Source organism: Limanda limanda, chromosome 9 (assembly GCF_963576545.1).
Source record: "Limanda limanda chromosome 9, fLimLim1.1, whole genome shotgun sequence".
NCBI lineage: Eukaryota > Metazoa > Chordata > Actinopteri > Pleuronectiformes > Pleuronectidae > Limanda > Limanda limanda.
Window position 1 is genome coordinate 22752180 of NC_083644.1, and position 21185 is coordinate 22773364.

The 21185-nt window shown below is 41.4% G+C and overlaps 1 protein-coding gene across 1 annotated transcript in view; it reads left to right on the top strand.

Moving 5' to 3' along the window:
* palld (palladin, cytoskeletal associated protein) overlaps positions 1-21185 on the top strand; it is a 57184-nt gene that overhangs the window by 3768 nt on the left and 32231 nt on the right. The window contains exons 3-5 of the mRNA XM_061078370.1: positions 19211-19386; positions 20170-20236; positions 20917-21034. Coding sequence (XP_060934353.1) covers positions 19211-19386; positions 20170-20236; positions 20917-21034 — 361 coding nt within the window. The remainder of the gene's footprint in view (positions 1-19210; positions 19387-20169; positions 20237-20916; positions 21035-21185) is intronic.

A 21185-nucleotide genomic window follows, 5' to 3' on the forward strand; every position in this document is an offset into this window, starting at 1 on the left:
ATGTTGCCACCGATACAATGGAACTGTATGGAATTTTACTTGTGGTCCTTACAGTATTGAACAAAGTCAGTTAAAAATTGGCATGATCTTATCTTTCTAATATATGCACTCCTGCTACCCTGGGTGATCCACTTATCACAATTATATTAATGTTTAATGGGACTTTGTGTTTGGTTAAAAGTTGTGTTGAGAACAGACTATGCAGAGACAATGCTGCTGAATGTTTTAAATTAAAAATTAAATTGCGACTGCTGTTAAACAACAAACTAAATTCCCCTTATTGCCATTGCATTAAATAGAATATTGAAAACCTGGGCAATCAGATCTCAAAACTATATTACACCAAAACTGTTGTCATAACAAGTTTGTAGTGGGGTTAGTGAAAAAAATGTCCTCTCGTATTTAAGCTGAAATAAACGTTGAAGAAAAGTGATTCTCCAGGTCTAGTTTGAGTCCAAGATGTAAAATGAACCTGACCCACGAACACACTGACCTACACCATAAGAACAGCCCTTTATATCACAGTGTCAGTGATGCTGAGCAGACCCAGCGTCAGGATCCAGCCTCTCTGGTCTGGCCATCGGCGATAAGGAGAGTGAGGTGCGCGGCAGCCGGGGGTGAGAGAAACCCATGTGTTGACAAGCAGAGCAACTGGTTTTGACTTGTGGGGGGATTCCACTCTGTGTACGCAAATGTATCTATTGGTACCTGAGCCAGTTGTCGAAATTATACCTGGATGAACTGTTATTCCTGTGGAGAGGATATCACCCCCTCTCCCTGGTTATTTGCACCGGTTCATCAGCAAACTAAAAATACACTCCTCTCTTGTTTCTAGATATGTTGGCCTCACAGATCAGTGGAGTTGTTTGCTGTTTACTATAGAGACATACCTGAACAAGTATTTATCTACTCTATTTGGTTGTGATGACTTCAGTGTTATGAGGATGGCCTCTCTGCACTGTGTGTTTTCTTTTTCTCCTCTTGCAACATTACAGGCTGAATTTCAGTTTCACTTTTAAAAAAACATCGACTCAGTCAGTCCCTTTAAATTCATTCAGGCGCCAAATCTCACACACTGATTTTTTTCATAAAGACTGAAGAATGAATTATTTTCTTGGAGAATGATGAAATGTTGAGGAGGTGATCTACTCCCTGATCTTGATCTGCACCAATATCTATTAGCTTCTTCCGTGACCCATAGCACATCCTTACACTAAGTTTCGTGGAAGTCTGTCCAGTTGACTTTGTGTAATCTTGCACACTAACAAATAAACAAACAGACAGGGGTGAAAACATAAACTCCTTGGTGGAGGTAATGGTTAAACCTTTATACTCAGAATAGCTGCTTTAAATTACTGCTTAACGCTAAAATTAACTGAAAACCTACTCCTTCCACACTGCATTGAATCCTTATTATAGTGAAACTAATTTGCCAAAGGATACACTTTTACATTGTGCATATGTTTCCCTTTATGTCAGAATTACCTTGTGAAACCTTATGATCTTGCCCAGCATTTGAAATAATGTGCGTTTAACAAGTCCTCACTCTGTTTATTATACTCCAGCCTCCTGCGGAGCGAGAGAGTTTCAGTTTCAGTGCGTTTCGACCACGCGCTGCATTTTTAGGTGTTTGTGTAATAAGAGGACATAAAGGCAGCGACCCAGGACGTGTATCTCCCCAGTGGGCTGTGAGGGGCCTCTTCTGTAGCTGTATAAATAGTCTTCAGGCAAACAGGAGCCAGGCACAGGAATGCAGGCAATGCAATGACAAGGCGTTTTGCTCACCAGGCTCAACATCTCCCCACACCTTCTTAGGGAAGAGGAAGGTGTGGAGCCGCGGGCACTACATGACCTGTATCAGAGAAAACGAACAGACAGCTGAGAGGAGTGATGTGGAAAATGAAAGTGCAGAACAATGCACTTCTCCTTGTAATTTTATTATCTACGTATAGTTTACAAGTGTCTGTAAAAGTTGAAAGGTGAATTCAGTTGTTACCTCGGTGCTGAGGTGGATAAGGCAAAAAACCACTGGACAGTTATCCATGAATCTTGGTGTAAGGATGTGGTACAAGTCAGGGAAGAACCTGTTTATTTTGGTAGGGAACGAGATTAGGGCCGATCTGTTTTGTTTCACTCAACATTGTGGGATAGGGAGTTTTCCAAAGTTTATTTGATGATGTTTTTTTATGAAATTGAGGGGACTGATATTTATGATCCAAATAAGTAAGTTGGTCAGTTAAACTTTATTTTAGACTCTTGGTCCATAACAGTATAGATATAGATTAAAACACATACTGACTTTTGTTCCACTGCTCCCAAAAATAGAAATCCAGATCAAGTGAATTTAAATGTGGTTTCATGAGGGGAATTTTTGGTTATGTGCCCTAGTGATTGACATTCTAGTTGCAGAATGACATGGAAGGATATTGGGACTGGTTGCAGAATTGTTTGTGTGCTGTTTGAAAAAAAGTGACTACTTGCTGTGGACACTAGAGGGCAGCAAATAATCTATTACACAAAATATAATTGTATTTCCCGAGAAGCTTCTTCTGGAGAAAAAAATATGTGTAGAGATATGTACAGTTGCAAAGATAGTTTAGCAGATGTAATATAAGTTGGAGATAAAACTCTGTGTTTTTTCTGTTGGACTGTTAGTTGTGTGAGATGAATATAAAGTATAAGTGAATGTAGAGGTTCCTGACGATCACATCCCTCTGCTTTGCGTAACTGTAAAATCAACACTGATGAATTTGTTGGTGTATTTCAAGACCTTTTCATCCTTTTCCCAAATCTGCATCCTTCCTACAACAGTAACCACATGCTCAAACATGTTTGTATGTTGTTCACACTCATGTCTAAAATTCGTTCCCACTGAGCTGCTTGTAAATTAAAGCAGTGTGTCAGCTGGACGTGACTATATGCTGTGTGTGATCTTTTCTGTGCGTCTCGTGGTTACACACATCACAGACGTACTGTATGCATGTTTTTTATATGCTCCTCTGGAAAGTTAATGGCTTCCACCCTAACAATCTGCCCTTGAGAGCTGTTATTGGTATGCCGATGTGTGTGCATGCATGTTTCTTTTATTCTCCTGCAAAGGTTGAACGCCTGATTTCCATTAAGTGTTAATTTCCCATGGGCAGTGCTTTGATGCAGCTGCCAGTCTAAGCAGGTGATGCACCTCCTCACCTCCGTCTCAGCTCTCTCAGGCTAATGAGTTCCTGCTGAGCTGATGCCAGCTTTCTGCACGGCCAGTGAAAGAGACATTCCTCATGGTTGGGCGCTGGGCGCGGCGCTCTGTGGTCAGCCGCAATTTGTCTCGGCCGGAGAGTCTTATGGCACTGAAGGCCTGGTATTCTTCAAAATGTCCTCACGCTCCTCGCACACAATGTTTTATGCAGTGCTCTGTATATAATGATGCATCTATGGTATTGGGTTGGTGTGCGTGAGTTGTATCCTTGTGGGAACCACTTTGTGCATTTTTGCAGTCTGAGGTCATTTCGGCCTTCCTTTACTTCTTCAGGAGGCTATAGTTTTGGGTTAAGATTTGCTGTTGGCATGAAGGAATAGGCAGTCAATGTCCGACCCGTGTGTGTGTGTGTGTGTGTGTGTGTGTGTGTGTGTGTGTGTGTGTGTGTGTGTGTGTGTGTGTGTGTGTGTGTGTGTGTGTGTGTGTGAGTGTGTAATTATATATTTGTGAGGACAATTTTGAGCATAGACCTTACGGAGTTAAGACATTTTGAAGAGAGGACATTTCTGGTCCTCACTTTTTCAAATGCCTGTTTGAGGGTTAAGACTTGCTTTTAAGGTAAGGGATAGAATTAGATATAGGTAAGGTTTAGGATTAGTAATTTAGTTGTGATGGTGATAGGTTAAGGGGCTGGCAGATACATGCCGATGAGTGCCCTCACTATAGAAGTAAAAGAATGTGTGTGTGTGGGTTTCTTGCTAAAGAGAGCATTTCTAAACAGTAGTGATGGTGTGAGGTCTGGTTGTGCACAACACCAAACACGCTGCGGGTGTCTGATGACTGATTTCTCACTATTTCAGTGCACTGCAGAGCAGACAGAGAAAATCTATCTCCAATTGTGGCGTGCTCAGCAAGCTATTTTAGGCATTTTTGTCTGATGCTCTTCTGTGTCATTACCCTACCGCCATTTCAAAACTTGACTTGGGGTTGAATGAAGAGGAAAGGGCAGTTGCAGAGAGCAGCCTTGGACTTTTGGTTTCAACCCAATGCACAAAACCACAGAGGAAACGTTTGGAAGATGAGAGGCTGCTGAAGAATTCTGTGAAATCTACACAAAGCGTCTTCAACATCATGAGGAGTCGACATTCCTTGAGTTGATGACGGAATTTGTTGTTAAGTACAAAGTATGATACTTGTTTGAATCAAACACAGATTAAATGACATACATGTAAACTAGTTCATGTATTTATTTTGCAAACAAATCTTAATATTTCCTAAATTGTCCTATTTTATTTCCCTCGGGACAGAACCGGACAGTTCTAATCAAACTCTTAAACTCTTTCACTACAAGGATACAAAGGGCTTCACCAAACACTGAATAAATTAATTCTTCTAAAGCCCAAAAATTACAAATCACTCAAATATTAGAGTTTAGTTTAATTTAGTTTTGTTAGGACGTCCACCAACATTTTACTTTTGTAAAGGTATAAATAATAGAGAAAAACAATATCAGGTAAAAGTTTAAATATCACATTAACTTTAATAACGTTATTGATAAATGAGGTAGTATCAAAAGTCCTAAATCCTCAAAATCTTCACCAGTGATGCTGCTGCTGCAGGATGTAGTTGAGTAGAAAGTATAGATATTTGCTGATATATGTTAAAAAAAGTACTTTGTATTAAAGTACTAAAAAATTAAGTACGGACACATGAAAAATGTACTAAAGTAGGGTAACTTAGTAAATGTACTCTAGGTCCAAGTCCCTAATACACAATGTTGTCATTGTCAGTTTTTGGATTCCAAAAGTCTCGATGAGAATGAAAAATATTCTAAAACGTTAAAACAAAAAAAACATGTTTTAGGGATAAATTACAGTCATAAAATCACATAAGAAAACAAATTATAATGTCAAATGATACTGTCTCTCCTTTGCTTGTCTGTACATGTGTGTAATGCCAAACACATTACAGCACAAACTATCTAATAACTCATTACTGTTAGTGGAGAAGATGAAGTTGAAGTGATCTCTGACATTCATACATTAAAGATAAAAGTTAGTTTTCAACATTTAAGTATTCGTATTAGTGTGTCATTTAATTTTATACAATTTTAGATTGTAAAAAAAAAAGACACCATGCAAGGGTTTGCTCACACCAAGCGATTCTAGCACTCGGATAACTTATACCAGGGTCTTAGATCTTATTTCATGATCATCATCATGAGGAAAGGCAAAGTGATTCAGATTTCCAATGTCTATAAACATGGTCTGTGTTCTTGGCAGAAAGTAGTCACCATACCAGCTAACCAGTAGCCCTTCCTACTACATCGTGTGAAACAGACTGGGTATGAATTCTTAGTGGGTGACCCGTTGCTGACTCATGACGTAGCACGACTGAAATCCTGAGTGTTTGGCCTGTTTCAGGAAGGCCGTCATTTTTTATTCTCCCTCATGGGCTCATTTGATCTCTGCAGGAGGGGGGGAAGGGAAAGAGCGCTGGTATTTTTATACCTGCTTTTTTTCAATTTTGCAAGCATGATGTAATTTCATATTTAGGCTTCAAATAATGAGAGTGTCTGGAGTGACTGTGGGGGTGAGCGCTCATACTTAAATTGTGGGGACTATTCGACAAAGACCGAACATTCCTGAAACATGAAAACATGTAAGAAGGAGGATCTCTAACGACTGATACAGTATGGAGATTTTGCAAGTTGATGTGAGGTAGTCAGTTTGACGTATTACTTAGTTCTCACCTTACTGATAACCAACTGTGTGTGTTATATGCGTACAACGACGTGTTTAGAGCGTGAGTGCATTTGAGCTTGTTCGCTGCACGCTGCCAAATAATGTTGTGATGTAAGCACAACTAGACAAAGCTACTTTCATGTATCACTGTTGAATCTGGCCCGCTGCAGATTAGACTCATCGAGGGCAGTAAAACATTCAGACGGACGCACGTCAGCGTTATTCCTCACTGGTACGTTAATGTGACGAATGGAGCTGTTGTGCCTGAGCCTCGACGGTGGCCCCCGGCCGTGCAATGGCCTGGAGACAGAGTGTGAAGTTTCACCCAATGAGGTGAGACTTTTCCTTCTCCTCTTCCAGCTTTGGAGTCTTGGAGGCTCCCGACCTTGACCCCTGAACAAACACAGTCCCAGAATTCACTCTAAGCTCCTGACAGCCATCTTCCAGGACATTACAGCGGAGAAGGCAGCACTGAACACAGCTTTAACTGTGATGCGTGTCTTTCCAATACTCTTCAGCTGGCAAGACAACACAGGGCTCAAATTAAAAGTTCATTCCCTTTCCATATTTATAAGGTAAGAGTAACTGACAGCATTTAAGTATTACCTTGTACATACCTTATAAGCGTAAGTACAACTGTATTATATTTACATGTGATAATCCAGAGGAAAACTCTAATAATGTTTTCTCTGTGCATGAAGCATACACGCAGCCAAAAGGAGTCTGGGCTCATTGACAGAAACATATTGAAATGACATTAGTGGGTGAGTCTTGTTCTCCATGATAGAGGATTAGGTTTCTGGGCTTCAAAACTATTTAATTTGGTATACATTATATAGTTGACATTATAAAGGGAGGAATGTTCTCGCTCTATCTTCAGTCTATGTAAAGAGACTCAATAAATCATCACAAAGCTTAGCAGCCAGGCGAGAAAGGGTTAAATAAGATAGGGAGTAGAAGTCATGCTAGACGGAAATGAGCTTTGTAGAGAATTATATAAGTGGATCAGTGACAGTTGAAGAAGTGGAATACCAGATTTAATATGAAGCATGTCTGTTGTGGACAAAGGCACCAGTCATGCACGGCAGGAGGAGGGTAATCCAAGACAAGTTCAACAGGAGGATGGGCAGAGGTAGCTCCATAAATCTTTACTCTGTACTGAGGCCTCTTCCAGAGAGCAAGCCTGTTTGACCTCACCGGTAAACACGCACGCACGTACCACGGCCATTAACCAACCGTGGTCAGTCACACTCGAATACTCAAACTACAATCAATCAGATCACAAGAGCTCAGGTTACATGGGTTACACACAAAACACAGGTTAACATAAAAGGTCACAAGACTTCAACATGGTTTGGAGTTTTGAGTCATCCAGGGCCTCTGGGTCTGTTCCGCAGCTGGGCCGTGGACCAGTAAGCACCAGGTTACATTCATCTGTTCACCTGTTAAATGACGCTCCGCCATTCTTTTCGCTTGATAAGGCACAGTCATTAGATTCAGCTTACGGTAATCTGCCGTTTGATGAGATATTTTGGGCTGTTATTTTTGCTGGACGTCGTATTCCTGTGCGGCTGCCAAAGTGCTGCGTTTGAAGTGGAGCCCAATTCAATTATGTATCTAAAAAATATTGAAGTGGTGAAATTTAGAGTGTGTGCGTGTGTGTGTGTGTGTGTGTGTGTGTGTGTGTCGACTCTTCTTTTCATCTGGATAGAAATAACAGCAGACTCCTCTCTTGGTGCCTCATGCTGTACAATGTGCGAACACACGATGTGCTCTTGGTTGTGAGAAAAATCCGAAGCTGCGCAGAGCCGTTGTTTAACGAGCAGATGAGAGGTCAAATGGGACTCGTAAAAACAAGCCTGAGTCTTCCTTCCCATGTGCATGTGACAGGATAACAGCTGCGGGAATGTCTTACATCGAAACTCACGATTTGCATCTTTGTGCCTTGGTCTATCTGTGTTCATCTTTTCCATATTAGCTGAATACAATGCTTTTCCATCCTTTCATTTCAGTGGTGAGATTCGTGGTATCATGGGGGGAGACAGTTGTATAGGAGGGTGTCTGGGTTCAGTTTCATATGAGGAAAGGAGGAGAAGGAGGAGGAGGAGGAAGAGAGAAAGATGCTCCATGGCTGGTGCATGTGTGTCTGATCAGAGCTCAGATCTAAGTCCATAAATCCAAAGTGAGGAGGAGAGGTCATAGAGCTTGATCACTGACAGCCAGCCCGGCCTGTTGTCTCTGTTGCCATTTATCTCCTGCAGACTTTTGTTGGCAGAGTTTTTACAGTAACATCTTGTCTTTTCAGGCTCCAACACGGCAGAATTATAGGGTGTTACTGATTCCCTCTTTGAGACCAGACTAAAACGTTTGAGCGGCATCTTGTCAGTGAGTTGGTCTCTTCGCCCTGCCTCCTGGATTTGACTCTGACTGGCCCAGGTTTGGCCTCACGACAAAAAACATGTTGATGTTGAGGAGCATCATCCACCCACGCTCCAGGAGGGCTGGTGTGGCTGTCATGGCAACAGATGTTTTTGTATGTTTGTGTGTTTGCATGTTTGTGGTAAGGTCGTGGGTGGTTGGTTAGAGGGGGAACATGTGCTTTTTTCTTTTTTCTGCTATATTTACTTATGGGCAGATGATCAGAAGTATGCTGCTTCCTCTGTATAACGACTTTCTTCACTCAGAAATTGCACCAAATTAACAAAACATCAACTGCTACGGGACAAAGGCAAACAAGTAAATCATATTATTATAATTATTACTGTTTTTAAAGCTATAAATGTGCAGTAGGTGACTTACATACGACCACAGATCTGCGCTCTGTGGGGCTCAGCTATTGCATTAACTCCTTCTAATTGTTGTTCCCAGAAAATTGTGATACAAACCGACAACAGACACAGGCCGTTCTGTGGTTTGTCTCCAGCTGTAATTACTCAGTGGTTATGGTAGAACATGGAAATTTGTAAATTGATGAAATTCGCTGCACAGGATCTGACGTTAGCACTGACCGTGTACTGTGAAAACCCACTGAAGCTGTTTGAGGAGAAAGTTTGGTCTACGCAAGTAAGTTACCTTTAATATCACAGACAGAATTTACATCACTTGTACCCTCAGCTGGTTTTACAAACAGTAAAAAAAAGCAGCAGTTGGCCGATGAGACCTCTGATGGTTCTGGCGAGATGTCCACTTCCTTTCACTTGAGGCTTCATGTTGCTCTCTAAATAAGTGCGCTCATTTATTTGATAAGACTGATATGTTTAATTCTGGGCGATTCTGCTTGTTGCTTTTTGTTGTTTTTTGCAGCGTTTTATTTGACATTTCGAAGGATCTATCGTCCTCGCAGTATGACATCATGAGAGGACGTCGTCTCTGTTTTTGTTAGTGTCCTTTGGTCTCCGTGGAGCGAAAACAGTGGTTGCCATGACAACAATTTTGGGATGTGAACTGACCCCTGAAAGACCAACAGCGAAACATTATGTGCTTGTTGTTGTGTGATTTAGTACGCATGGATTAATGTTTGTCTGTTTGTGGTGTGATTAGTTCCTAGGGTGTTCCAGTATAAACACTGACCTTGTCCAGTAGACCTCATGGGGACCAATGGCTGGTCTTAATGAGGCGAAACATCATTTCTGAGGTCCTGGTTAAGGTCAGTGGTAAGTTGTGAATTGTGGTTAGGTTAAGGTTAGGGTTAGACATGAATGGTCATGGTAAGGTTGGCTTAAAAACTCAGAACTCTAAATGAGTGTTACAGAGGTAAAGATAAATACTTCTTCAGTAAAATTCCAGGTTTAGTTCATTAAAAAATGAAGACATACTTAATAAAAACACAGATTTAGGATGAGTTATAATTAAATGATTCCCAAGGTTTACCCTGAGCTTCCCCTCAAGGTGGAATAAAAATACCAAATAATGGATCGGGTCAAGATTATAGTTTAAAGAAAATTCATATTAATTCAGACACCAAATGTGTAGGTACAAATTGTCAATAACTAAAAGTATTTAATTAAATATGATGTGGATGCATAGAACAAACCTGACAGTTTGTAGGTCAATGTATTGTATTCAATGCAAAGGATGTGTGTGTGGTCCAGGTATTACTCATGCTGTGGGAACATCTATTAACACAGTCACCTTATGGTGGCCAAAATCAAGTCCCCATTATGTAAAGGATTAAATGTAATGAGTTGTTTTAGGGTTAGGTTAATGTTAATGTTAAGGTTACTTGTAGGTTTAGTTATAGGTTAAGGTTAGAGTAAGGTTTAGGGTTAGGAAAGGTGTAACTATAAGGTTAGATAAGGTGAGAGTTAATGCAATGTCCTCAGAAGTAATGGATACACGTGTGTGTGCCTGCGTGCGTGTGTGTATGTGTGTGTCTGTGTGTGTGTGTGTGTGTGTGTGTGTGTGTGTGTGTTGCTCTCATGGAAAACTTCTTTATTCTAATTGAGGAGGATTCCTTTACAGTACTACACAGAACAGTGTGTCTGAGATGAACTCCTGTTTTATTGTTTTATTGTGCTTTTCATGCTGTTATCACTACAAATGGAATGGATCTCCTTCACACCAAAAGAATCAGAATAAAAGAACAACATAATAACAGTGTGTGCTACTGGGGAAAATGTTAGTTCGGAGTGTTTTCCCTTTTATCATAGATTATTATGTCTCACACACACACAGAGACAAAGAGAGCAGGCCTTCCTAGTAACAAGCACCACAAATATTCCCACCTGTCACGTCTCAGCGGTATGGGAACTCCGGATCTTCAGTGACAGAGACTAAAATATCACTACCTCCTCCTGTATGAAAGCCTGGAGTAAGACTTAATCTCACCACACCCTTTCATTCTTCTGTGAATTGCACATCAAGCATCAACAAACCACAAATACCTGGGTTTTATATTCTGCTGACAATGGTGGATCTGAAGTCAGGAGTGTTTTATCGTCACATTGTGTTTGTGTATGTGAGAAGCATGACCAGACACAGTAGCCACGACCATCTGTCTTGTACTTGCCAGGTGCTACCAATTCAAAGCAGTGCTATTTAGCTCCTGACTTATGTAAGCTATTTTTGTTGGGGCCTAACTGGGCGTTTTCATTGGCCTACCTGCTTCTGGCACGTGGGATTTATTAAGTAAAGGCCAGTTTATTCAGTGTCCTCTCTTTTCCTGTAGTACAGTCCTGCAGCACTGTCATCTTTTATCTCCATGATATCCCAGTCACCCATCAGAGCCTCAGCGGTTTCCATGGGGACGGGGTCACTTGGCCGGAGCCCAGGGTTTGATGTGGCGCTTTTGATGGTCAGCAGACTGTGGCCCGCAGTTGTATAGGAGCAGAAAAAAGCAGGTTTAGCTTTTTGTTTGGGAGACGGATTCCAGAATGAAAACACATGGCCATGATTATGCTTGTTAAAATGTTTGTAGCCCACAAAATCTATAATTTAGAAGATGTTTACCTGCGTCAGGCTTTGAGGGTGGTATGCGTGGGATTTTTCCTGGTTATAAGGAAGGGGCAAAAACATGCAGACACTGGACTAATATGGATGAATTCACTGTAGGTCACTCTGGAACAGTTTTTCAGTTCAAAATTATGTTCAAAACTTCTGTCTTGTGTGAAATCTGGCAGCTCTGGACTGCTCCCTCCCTCTCTACCCTTGGCTCAGTCTAAGCATTGTGTGTGTGTGTGTGTGTGTGTGTGTGTGTGTGTGTGTGTGTGTGTGTGTGTGTGTGTGTGTGTGTGTGTGTGTGTGTCTGACTATGTGAGTCAGAGTGCTGTGTTAGAGTGTCAGTGGCTCAGTATGTGTCATACTGTCAGGAGGAGAAGCTCTGTGAAGATCAAGGAACTCATTAGTGGCATTGGTTTAACTAAGTGGCAGCAGCACGACAGCCGGGTAAGTTATGGATTGAACACTCAACATATCTTTGTTAGTGATGTTTTTAACTGGTTTACTCAGATGAGAGTCAAAATAATTAAATCTCTTATTTGATCTTCACAGTCTATAGCCACACATTATTGTCAGGAGGGGGATCATCCGATGAGAGTACAGTCATGTGGTTTGCATTTCATTGAAGCTCACATAGGATTTAGGTCTTATTTGAGAACATTGCTAACTTTAAATTTTTGCTGTGTAAAAAGTTAATGTTGGTTTCTGAAACGACAGCTAGTGGATTGTGTGTCATTTGTTTGAATGAACCAAGAACAGTTTACATTCTTTGTGAACAAAGAAAAACCTTTTTACAATACAGCTCTTGTCTCACGTAACGGAAAAGTAACTGTTAAGTTAAATTAAGTTAAATTAAGTGAAATAAAGTTTCGTTGAATGTGTGTGTGTGTCTGTATGTGTACGTGGGGGTGGGGGTGGGGGGCGATGTAACCCCTTGAGTGCCGAGGTTTGTGAATTTGTAGCTCAGCTGCTGCACATGTCTGTCACTATTTTGGTTGACTCTCGATCTCTCTCTCTCTCTCTCTCTCTTTCTCTCTCTCTCACACACAAACACACACTCACACACTCAAACACACACACACATACATTCATTCACTTCTACAATTTGTGAAGTATTAGTATTTACATTATATTATCTTATACAGTTACTAATAATGTATTACTCGCAACTGTTTGAATTTCACATTTTATGTGAATAACCATGATGTAAACCACTGAGTGTAAACTGCGATCTTCTCTCCTGTCATGAATCATTTTATAATGTCTGTGGACAACATGAGGGAGACTTTGCCAATCCAGCTGACCCTCTCCCTTGTTTAACATTCCTGAGAGAAAAATATCCATCATTGCTTCCGGTCAGAGCTCAGACTGTCATCTGCAGCTGTCTGCTGTCCAGAATATTCCGGTGACCTCTGACCCATGATCCTGAACTGTGATTAACAAAGCTCCATCATCAGACAACTTCTGCTGCTGTATTAAGATAAATACTCCTGTTTCATCTTAATCAAGATATTTATGTTTGCATGCACTTCAGGCACATAGCACAACACTTACACTAACGTCACTCTCAAATCGTGGATGCTGCTATTTCCTTTTAAGTCCAGATGACAACACTCAAACAAATGGACTACAATTAAGTAGATTTGAACATCTACTCTAGCTTTATTTAGATCACTAGCTTATAGTGATTAAGTAAGTTGGAACAAAAAAATATTTTGCTCAAAATAGTAATTTCCCAAGATTTTAACTGTATCAGTATAAAATGATGATTAAAATGATTAAACTACAATCTGACAAACTATTAGGCTGAATAGACTGAAGCCTCACTAATCATATTAATGGTGGGGGAAGAACTCCACAGTCACATAAATCATTGATATATCATGGCCTTGTACAGTTAATATGGCCGACAAGTTAGCAAACGCATGTGTAAATTTATATATTCACCACATTAGCATTAATTTGTTTGTGTTGTGGTATATGGGTCCAGTGTACTTTTATCATTTTCCTCTTCTCTGTTTTGGTCTTCACTCACTTGTCAGAACCGCGTCTTGTATATATGAGCCCAAATGGTGACCAGCTAGTTGCAAATTTTTGCGGCTATTTGGTGCAGGCAGTTATGGTACAGTAAAATCGTTAGAGCAAATTCAATTCACCGCTAAGAAATATGGGCTTTAAAACGGAGAGATGCTTAAATGCTCCGTAGAGCTGAGGGCAGCTGCAACTGCAACTTCTGTCAATCACTCGTAATCTAAACAACTTTGAGCATTTGTTTATTTAACATAGGAACCAAGTGAGGGTCTCCGATGCTGTCATAGACCGTATATAGAGATGGATGTTGATTCCCAAAAGTGAAGCCAAATCCTCTCAACCGCCTCCTGTTGGCGGCCTCATCCATGTTAGTGGTTGGGACATGGACCAACCAAAAAAGTCAAAGAACACATCAAAAAAGTATTTCTCAAATATGGTCTATGAGATTTTAGTTGTTATTTTTCCGAGGCTTTATTTCTGGATCGTGGGAGAAAGCAGACATGTGTCCTGTGTCTGTCTATACCGTCTATGACCGCTGCTAGGTGTGAATGTAAATGCTAACTTGCGCATGCTAACATCTTCACAGTGACAATACTAACATGCTCTTAATCACTTTTGATGCTAACATTCATCTTGTTTCATGCTGGCATGGTAACTTTTTGGATTTAGCAACAGACAAAAAGGGCTGATGGGGTTGTTGGTGGTGCTAGCATGGCTAAAATATTGATCAGATACAGCTTCAATGCTATCACATAAAATTCACTGTTCTCTGTGTGAAGTGCAGGTAAATGATGCATTATGTCTGGTCAAATTACAGTTATAAGGAGGGATGTGGTGGGCATAAGTATTTTTAGTTAGAATATACTTCCAGACATTACACTGAGACTTCCAGGGCTGCATTCACTGCTGGATTCCAGTCTGCATCCCTGGGAAGGAGGAAACCCAATCTGCTTTCCATCTTGTGTTCGGATGAGTTATGAGATTTTTCTGTTGGGGATAATGAAACCAACATTGCCTGCTATAAAATTTGGGTTGTTTCAGTTGACTTCTATTGTAGTTTGTAATTAGGGATGAAGACTGCCTTCAGTGGCTTGATGCCGCCCTTCTTGTCCAGTTGCACTTCGGTTGACTCCTGTGGTCCATCAGCTCGAAACTTAACCCCGAGACCAAACCTGGAAGTTAAATCAAACAAAAACATGTCTGTGGAAATATACATCTTGTCTTCCCATGTCGTATATCTCCTAGTGATTGCTGTTTGATTTGTGGCTGTTTTTTACAAGGCTTTTCACCCCTACATCCTGTCAAGGTCATTTTTTGTGATGGAACACTCCTTCTTACTTTCTCTCTTCCCTCTGCGCTCAGGCCTCCACTCGTTTGGGTTTGTGGTGAAATTGAGCCTTGCTTCATAAGATTTTCCATCAACAGCAGCAAATAACAACAGGGTCAGATGAGGAGAGTGTGGCCCTTAGCGTGCACTACTGAGGCCAGGGCAACAGGCTGGGGTTTGGCCCTGCCTGTGGTATGCTCTCTTCTTCAGAATGAGAAAAGATTAGCATAGTGAGTAACATCAAACTGAGATCATCCTCCCGTTGATGTTTAAGGCGTCATCTGGCCTCAATTGCCTTAAGTGAGATGTGTTTAATTGCTTTCTTACATGCTAGAGAGCTGCTGACAGGCCGGTGGATGGCGATAGTGGTTTTGTCATCATCCTGGCTGGATCCCGTAGGGTAGGAGATTAACGAATAGGTGAGGTAATACTCTATTTATCTTATGCCGTTTTGTGTACATGTTCCGAATAGTTGTGTTTTATGATGGTATTGTGTAAAGAGGAAATGGGTGGTGCCAAGAAACTTCTACCTTCACTCAGTTCCCTCTCTGCTTCCCCTCTGAACGGGCCTGCTGATGGTTGAATTCCTCCTGTGCCTCCTGGACTGTATGTGACTCAACAAAGTCAAACCGGCCCACCCCCCAGAGAAAGCACTCCATGCTGTTTATCCCCAGCACCACGTTCAGCACATTCCAAAGAAATAGAGAGGAGATTAAATAAACATTACCGTCTGTCTCGAAATGAGTTTACTCAGTAATTATGCATAATGGTTGATCATTAAGGCTAATTAATAAGAGTTATTTTTTATTGTTTTGCTTGTTTACGCTTCTTAGTTTATGCTCTTCCAACCCTCAGAGGAGCACAAGCTGATGAGTCTTGGGCCTTAACTCTGTGTTTTGTCAAATTGTACCGAAACAAATTCACGTTTCCATTCCCTTACTCCGACTGAGCAAATGGTCTGTGTTTTAAATCTAGTGAGGAGACACTTTATGCCATAACCACAATGGAAAACTACTGAGGACATTTAATAAAGCATAAAAAAAATTGTCAGACCACTGATAAATACAGAGACCCTGAAGGATAATGGCGAGAATCTTGTTGAGGATTAATTTTTCTTCCCTTGCAATATGCTTTGCGTTACCTCACAAACGTTTGTGTAACCTTACAATAATTTCCCCTTCCCATCATGCAACATCATCATGGTATTATAAGTGCACAAGTGTGCAGTCATCTGTTTATCTGAAGTTGTCCTGAGTACAGTAACTGGTTCCGAATGAATCCAACAGCACCCTGCGTTCTTCTGGAGAGACCTCCTAATCTAAAAAAGTGTTTTGAATTTACTTTACAAATTTCCCTATACAACCATGTCTACTATATGTATATGTACTATTAAAAAAAGCATTAAGGTGATCAATACTGCGGAGGTGAGGTGGGAGAATAAAGTCGACATAATATGGCTCAGGAGGAATAAAAGTATAGGGAGGTAATGCAAAAGTTATTGATTCTCGCTGTGACCCTTCAGGGGCTCCGATAATTTGCTGCATAAAAATTCTATTCTTGAGTTAAGGCCACCCTGTGGAAAACACACATCCCTGCTGTTTGCTGGCCTCTGTTCACAATAGTTACACACACACACACACACACACACACACACAACACACACAACACACAGAACCTCTAACAGCCACAACATCCCCATCACAAAAACCTAAGTCATTAGTCTAATGATGTCATGTGTTACACTAAGCCCGTTCCGGTATGTGTTTTATTTTACAGCGCTAAAAAAATGTCCAAATGATTCTCCTGTATTGAAGGAGATTTGTATCGTGCAGCCCACATCAAACTTGGAGCATATGGCTGCCCAGTCCACAGAGACTTGTTTTGATTAATTCAGTGAGTGACTCAAAAAGAGAGTTCTGAAGTCTAACCAGCGCAAGAAACCTGAGTTTCCCAATCAAATCCGCAGCAGACATGGCAGTCACCCCGATGAGTTGTTTTCCCTTTTTTCCTCTGCCTGTTTATAATCTGGAAAAATGGATTCCAAAACCACACAGACATATTGGTTTGCTCAAACAATCAAGGTTTTACACTGTCAGTTTTGTACCAAAGAATTTGGCCCGGTTTTGTATGGCTAAGTGAAGTCACCCAGGATTGCTGCATTGTCCCAGCCTTCCTCTGTCTGGATCATATGTGTGATGCCGGCGTGTCTGGAGCACGGCCTGATGACTCCTGCCCTCCATTTCCTCCAGGGCTAACACGCCAGTAGATAAGGTCTCCCTGCTCGTGCCACAGACAGCTCTTCATTAGTGTTGGGTTATGATCTGTTTCCTGTAATTTAACACACCGGCATCTGGCTGCATGATAGAGCCAGCCAGGTTTCCTTTGTTTCACTTCATCAAGCGATAAGACAGAGGTTGAGGATCCTGCTGTTTGACGGGAAGAGGTTGGCATGAAAACAACGTTACGTAGAGAAAGCAGAGCGACAAGGCTCAGCGTTGCACCACCTGTCCCTGCTTCTTAGGAATCGCTCAGCGTAAGTGTATAGTATTTCTTGTCTGACCCGGCCTGACTCATGCGCATTCACCTCCAGCTCCTTCACCCTTCATTCATTCATTCACTTTCTCTGTCTCGCTCTGTGATCTCACACCCCCGCTCCGTCAGGTGTAAATCCTCGACTATGAGGTGCTGTCTGAATATTTTTGGCTGATAGATTGCTCTCTGGAACAAGAGTCAGCCTGCTGTTTGACGCCAGAGTGCATAAAATCAAGAAATGGCCATGGAGCAGGGTGTGGGGAACTCCTGTTCTCGCGTCAGCGCTCTCTTCGGACGGAACAGCTGTTCTTCCGGCATTTCGGGAATTCCTGCCCCTCCTCCTGTCAGTGTCAGAGGTCGAGAGGTGAACTAGACATGTATGCCCTTTCTTTTAAAAAGGTGCTGATAGGCTGAACAGAGTATAGTGTGTCAGGCGAGTGTGGGTGTCTTGATACATCATATACATGTATGCACTTAAAAAATATTTTATCTGTGCCAACAAAAGCAACAGATTCCGTAAAGCAATCAATCAATCAACTGATGAATCAAATCTAATTTGTATACCCAATATTCACAAATTAATATTATTGATTAAAAAGGTGCAACATCCTTTGTCCTTATCCCTCAGCAAGAGTCCTGACAATCAACAAATTTGTGTGTGATATGAGCCCTGTTCGGTGATCCTGTATTTGATGTGGTAACATGGTACTTGGGGTGGGGGGGGGGGGTCTCCTTTAATCATAACTCTGTGAAGATAGATGAGACAGAGGAAGCTGGTTGTGTCGTAGACTCTCATTCCTCCTGGGTCTCAGATCAAGGGAATGAAGTTAGCAGACCCCAGGGAGCAGGTCTGCTGACTTTGTTAACAGCGCTTTGACTGGAAGGAGGGAAAGGGTGTATCTGCTTCCCGTAACCCGGCGTCTCGTCAGGGCCTAAGGCGGGCGGATTTTTGGCAGATATGGGAAACTCAGACATGCCCAGAGGGTGTGTGTGTGTGAGTCTGTGAATGACTAGTGACTGATGTGAGTTCCACTGGCAGACTTCCATCATATTTGCCAAAGGTACATTTAAGTTCAATTATTTGTCAGAAAGAGTGATGGCCCTTGCTTCAAATAAGATTTTATTGAAAAGGTAAATTCATTTCATGATTCATGATTGCTATGGCTTGTGGTCTACAATGTCAAAAATTCTTTACTGGAATTTTTATTTCTTTTGGCAAGAGGTGAAGCGACAAGACCCATTTCTTTATAAAGCTCTAAATCCCTTGGTCCCTCAACGAACCATATTGTCTACACGCTTTCCTTTTTTGAAAGACCTATTCAATGGTTGTGCCTGCCAGTGTCGCTGCATACGCTGATCTTAACAATTAACTTGGTGTAATGACCAAATTTACTTATATATAATAAAACATGATTTTCTTTGGGGTACTGTCTAGACTGACTATTACTACAAGTTACCAGAACTTTAACACATCAATTTATACTCAAAAGTGTTCAGTTACGGTCAAGGAAAAATCTACACTCTATATACAGGCAAGGGTCAAATTTTGGCCAACTATATAAACAATTTGTTACGTTGTAATCTAAAAAACGTCACATATTTAGTGTCTCAAAAGGATGAATATTGTACAAATCAGCACATTATCATGTAAACCACAGTGCGAAAGCCTCCAAGTCCTATCATACCTTTTTTTTAAAAATCTGAAGTCTGTTTGTCTTCTTTTTTGAATTTATCACTTGGCACAGTTTAAGAATGTGATAGCATGGAGCATTTCTTTAAAGAGAAAGTAAGGATAATTGTGGTGTCAATGTCCGTCACACTCTTTAAATCCTGCTGTATTCATCCAACTGTGGTTTGAATTTTCAGGCGATTACTCCAAGGCTCTGCTCAGTAATGCAAAACAGTTGTTCCGACTGGCACAGCATGTTAAAGTTCCGCCTCTTCTGCCAGGTGGTTCTGTGAAGGCCGAGAGCTGCACAACTCTCCTGACATACAGATCTGGAGGGATGGTGACCTGCTCACGCTGGTGATCACTGAAGCCTTCGAGGACGATACGGGACGTTACACCTGTGTGGCCTCCAACAGTCTTGGAGCAGACAACACATCTGCAGAAGTTTACATTGAAGGTCAGGAATGTTATTGTGTAATTTTCACATCCAGAGGCACTCTGAGAAGCCTCCAGTGACAACTACATTTCAGTTTTGTATAAGGGCCTGAGATAGCCAGTCTGCTGTGATGCTTGAGAGCAAAAAGGGAATACTGCTTTTTAGCACAACACAAGTCTTGCTCTTCTTCTCACACAACCGACCTTTCAGTGTTAGTGGTTGATATTGAATTGCTGTAAAACGTCACTTCTTGAGACTCAAACACATTAGCTGTGTCCCAACTCAGGGGGTCGCCTCCTTCATGGGCTGCGCAGATCGCAAAACCGAACCAAAATAGTCTACAAAGGATTATTTGTAATCAGCTTGTCCCCCCCACCCTTGTTGCTGTAGCCCAGCAACAGAGCAGCAATTGGTCACGACAGGAATGCCCCTTGTTTTTTTTAACATGTGTACAGTTATCTGTTCGGTTTAATTGAAGTGTGATTCTCAAGCATCCGACATCTAACTTTCCAGCACCATTCTTTTTTGAAAAAAATTAGCACGAGTCCTGGGATTTGTGTGTCTTTATGTAAGCCTTCGTTTCTCTGGAATGATGGGACAGATTTCTCGGCAGCCACTGAAAGATTCGACCCTTGAATTGAGACACAGCTTATAGTCATAATTGTGGAACTCATTTACGACAGTAATAATACAGGAGAACTTGTCCTTGAATTTCGTTCATTGTTAGTATTTTTGCAATTGATGTTAAATAGCCTATTTCATATATGAATAACAATTATTGCTCCTATCCATGTCCCACTGTAGGAGCTTCGTCATCAGACTCAGAAGGAGAAGGAGGAGCTTCAAAATCCAGATCAGGAACCATGTCTCAGTACGTGTTTTTGCATGGCCTCCTGTGACCCCATGACCCAATGAACCCTTGAACTCCTTGAACTCCTTGAACAGGTTAACTGAGCCCTGCAGCAGCTAATCAAGTCTGCTGCCGGCTCCTGTTTAACTCAGCCCTTAAAATGTCCCTACAGAGCCATAACCCTGGCCTCATTCACAATCTAAATAATGAGAGGTGCAGAGGTTTAATATGGTACGAGAAAGAAAATCACCATGTCAGGTTTGTCCCCTTAACTTATCTTTTTCTAAATGTTAAACTTTTTATCCCTTGACCACGTCCACTCTTTCCTGTTATCGTGGTTCTAACTCCCAAGAGATAGAACCCTGATGTTTCTGCTCAGATTTGTGAGCTTTCTTTAGCTCACTTTAGAGCTGAAACAATAGTTTTGTAGTCTATTAAAATAACGCATTTTTTGGATGGCGCACTTCCTCTAACAGTCCTGGGTCTGAGTGCCTTCTAGTTCTCTAAATGTTTTCGATTATTATCTGTTACATCGGCCTCCAAAAGAACTACTTGCTGATGTTTTTCTGTTTATAAACAGAAGCCAAGATCACATCTTAATTGCTGGGGAGACAATCTTCTTTGAGTCACATATCACATTTTCACCAAAAGCATACGGACTTCTAAAATGTGTGTGCTAATGTATGTTTTGCTTGTTTTAGGGTGCAGAAGAAGACTACTTCAATGTCCCTGACAATACACTCATCATCACCCAAAACCAATGAGATCCTTTCTCGCCGCTCCACCCTGGTCCAGTCCCTGTCTCAGCCCCCGCAGCGGGTAAACCACCTACAGCACACAGTACACCACAGCTACACTGGTTCATACACATGGTCAACCACAGAGGGACTCAGTGGAGTGTGTACCGTCACCGAGGCCCAACATTCCCCTCATGAAACCACATTTAAATTCAATAGATCTATATTTTGAT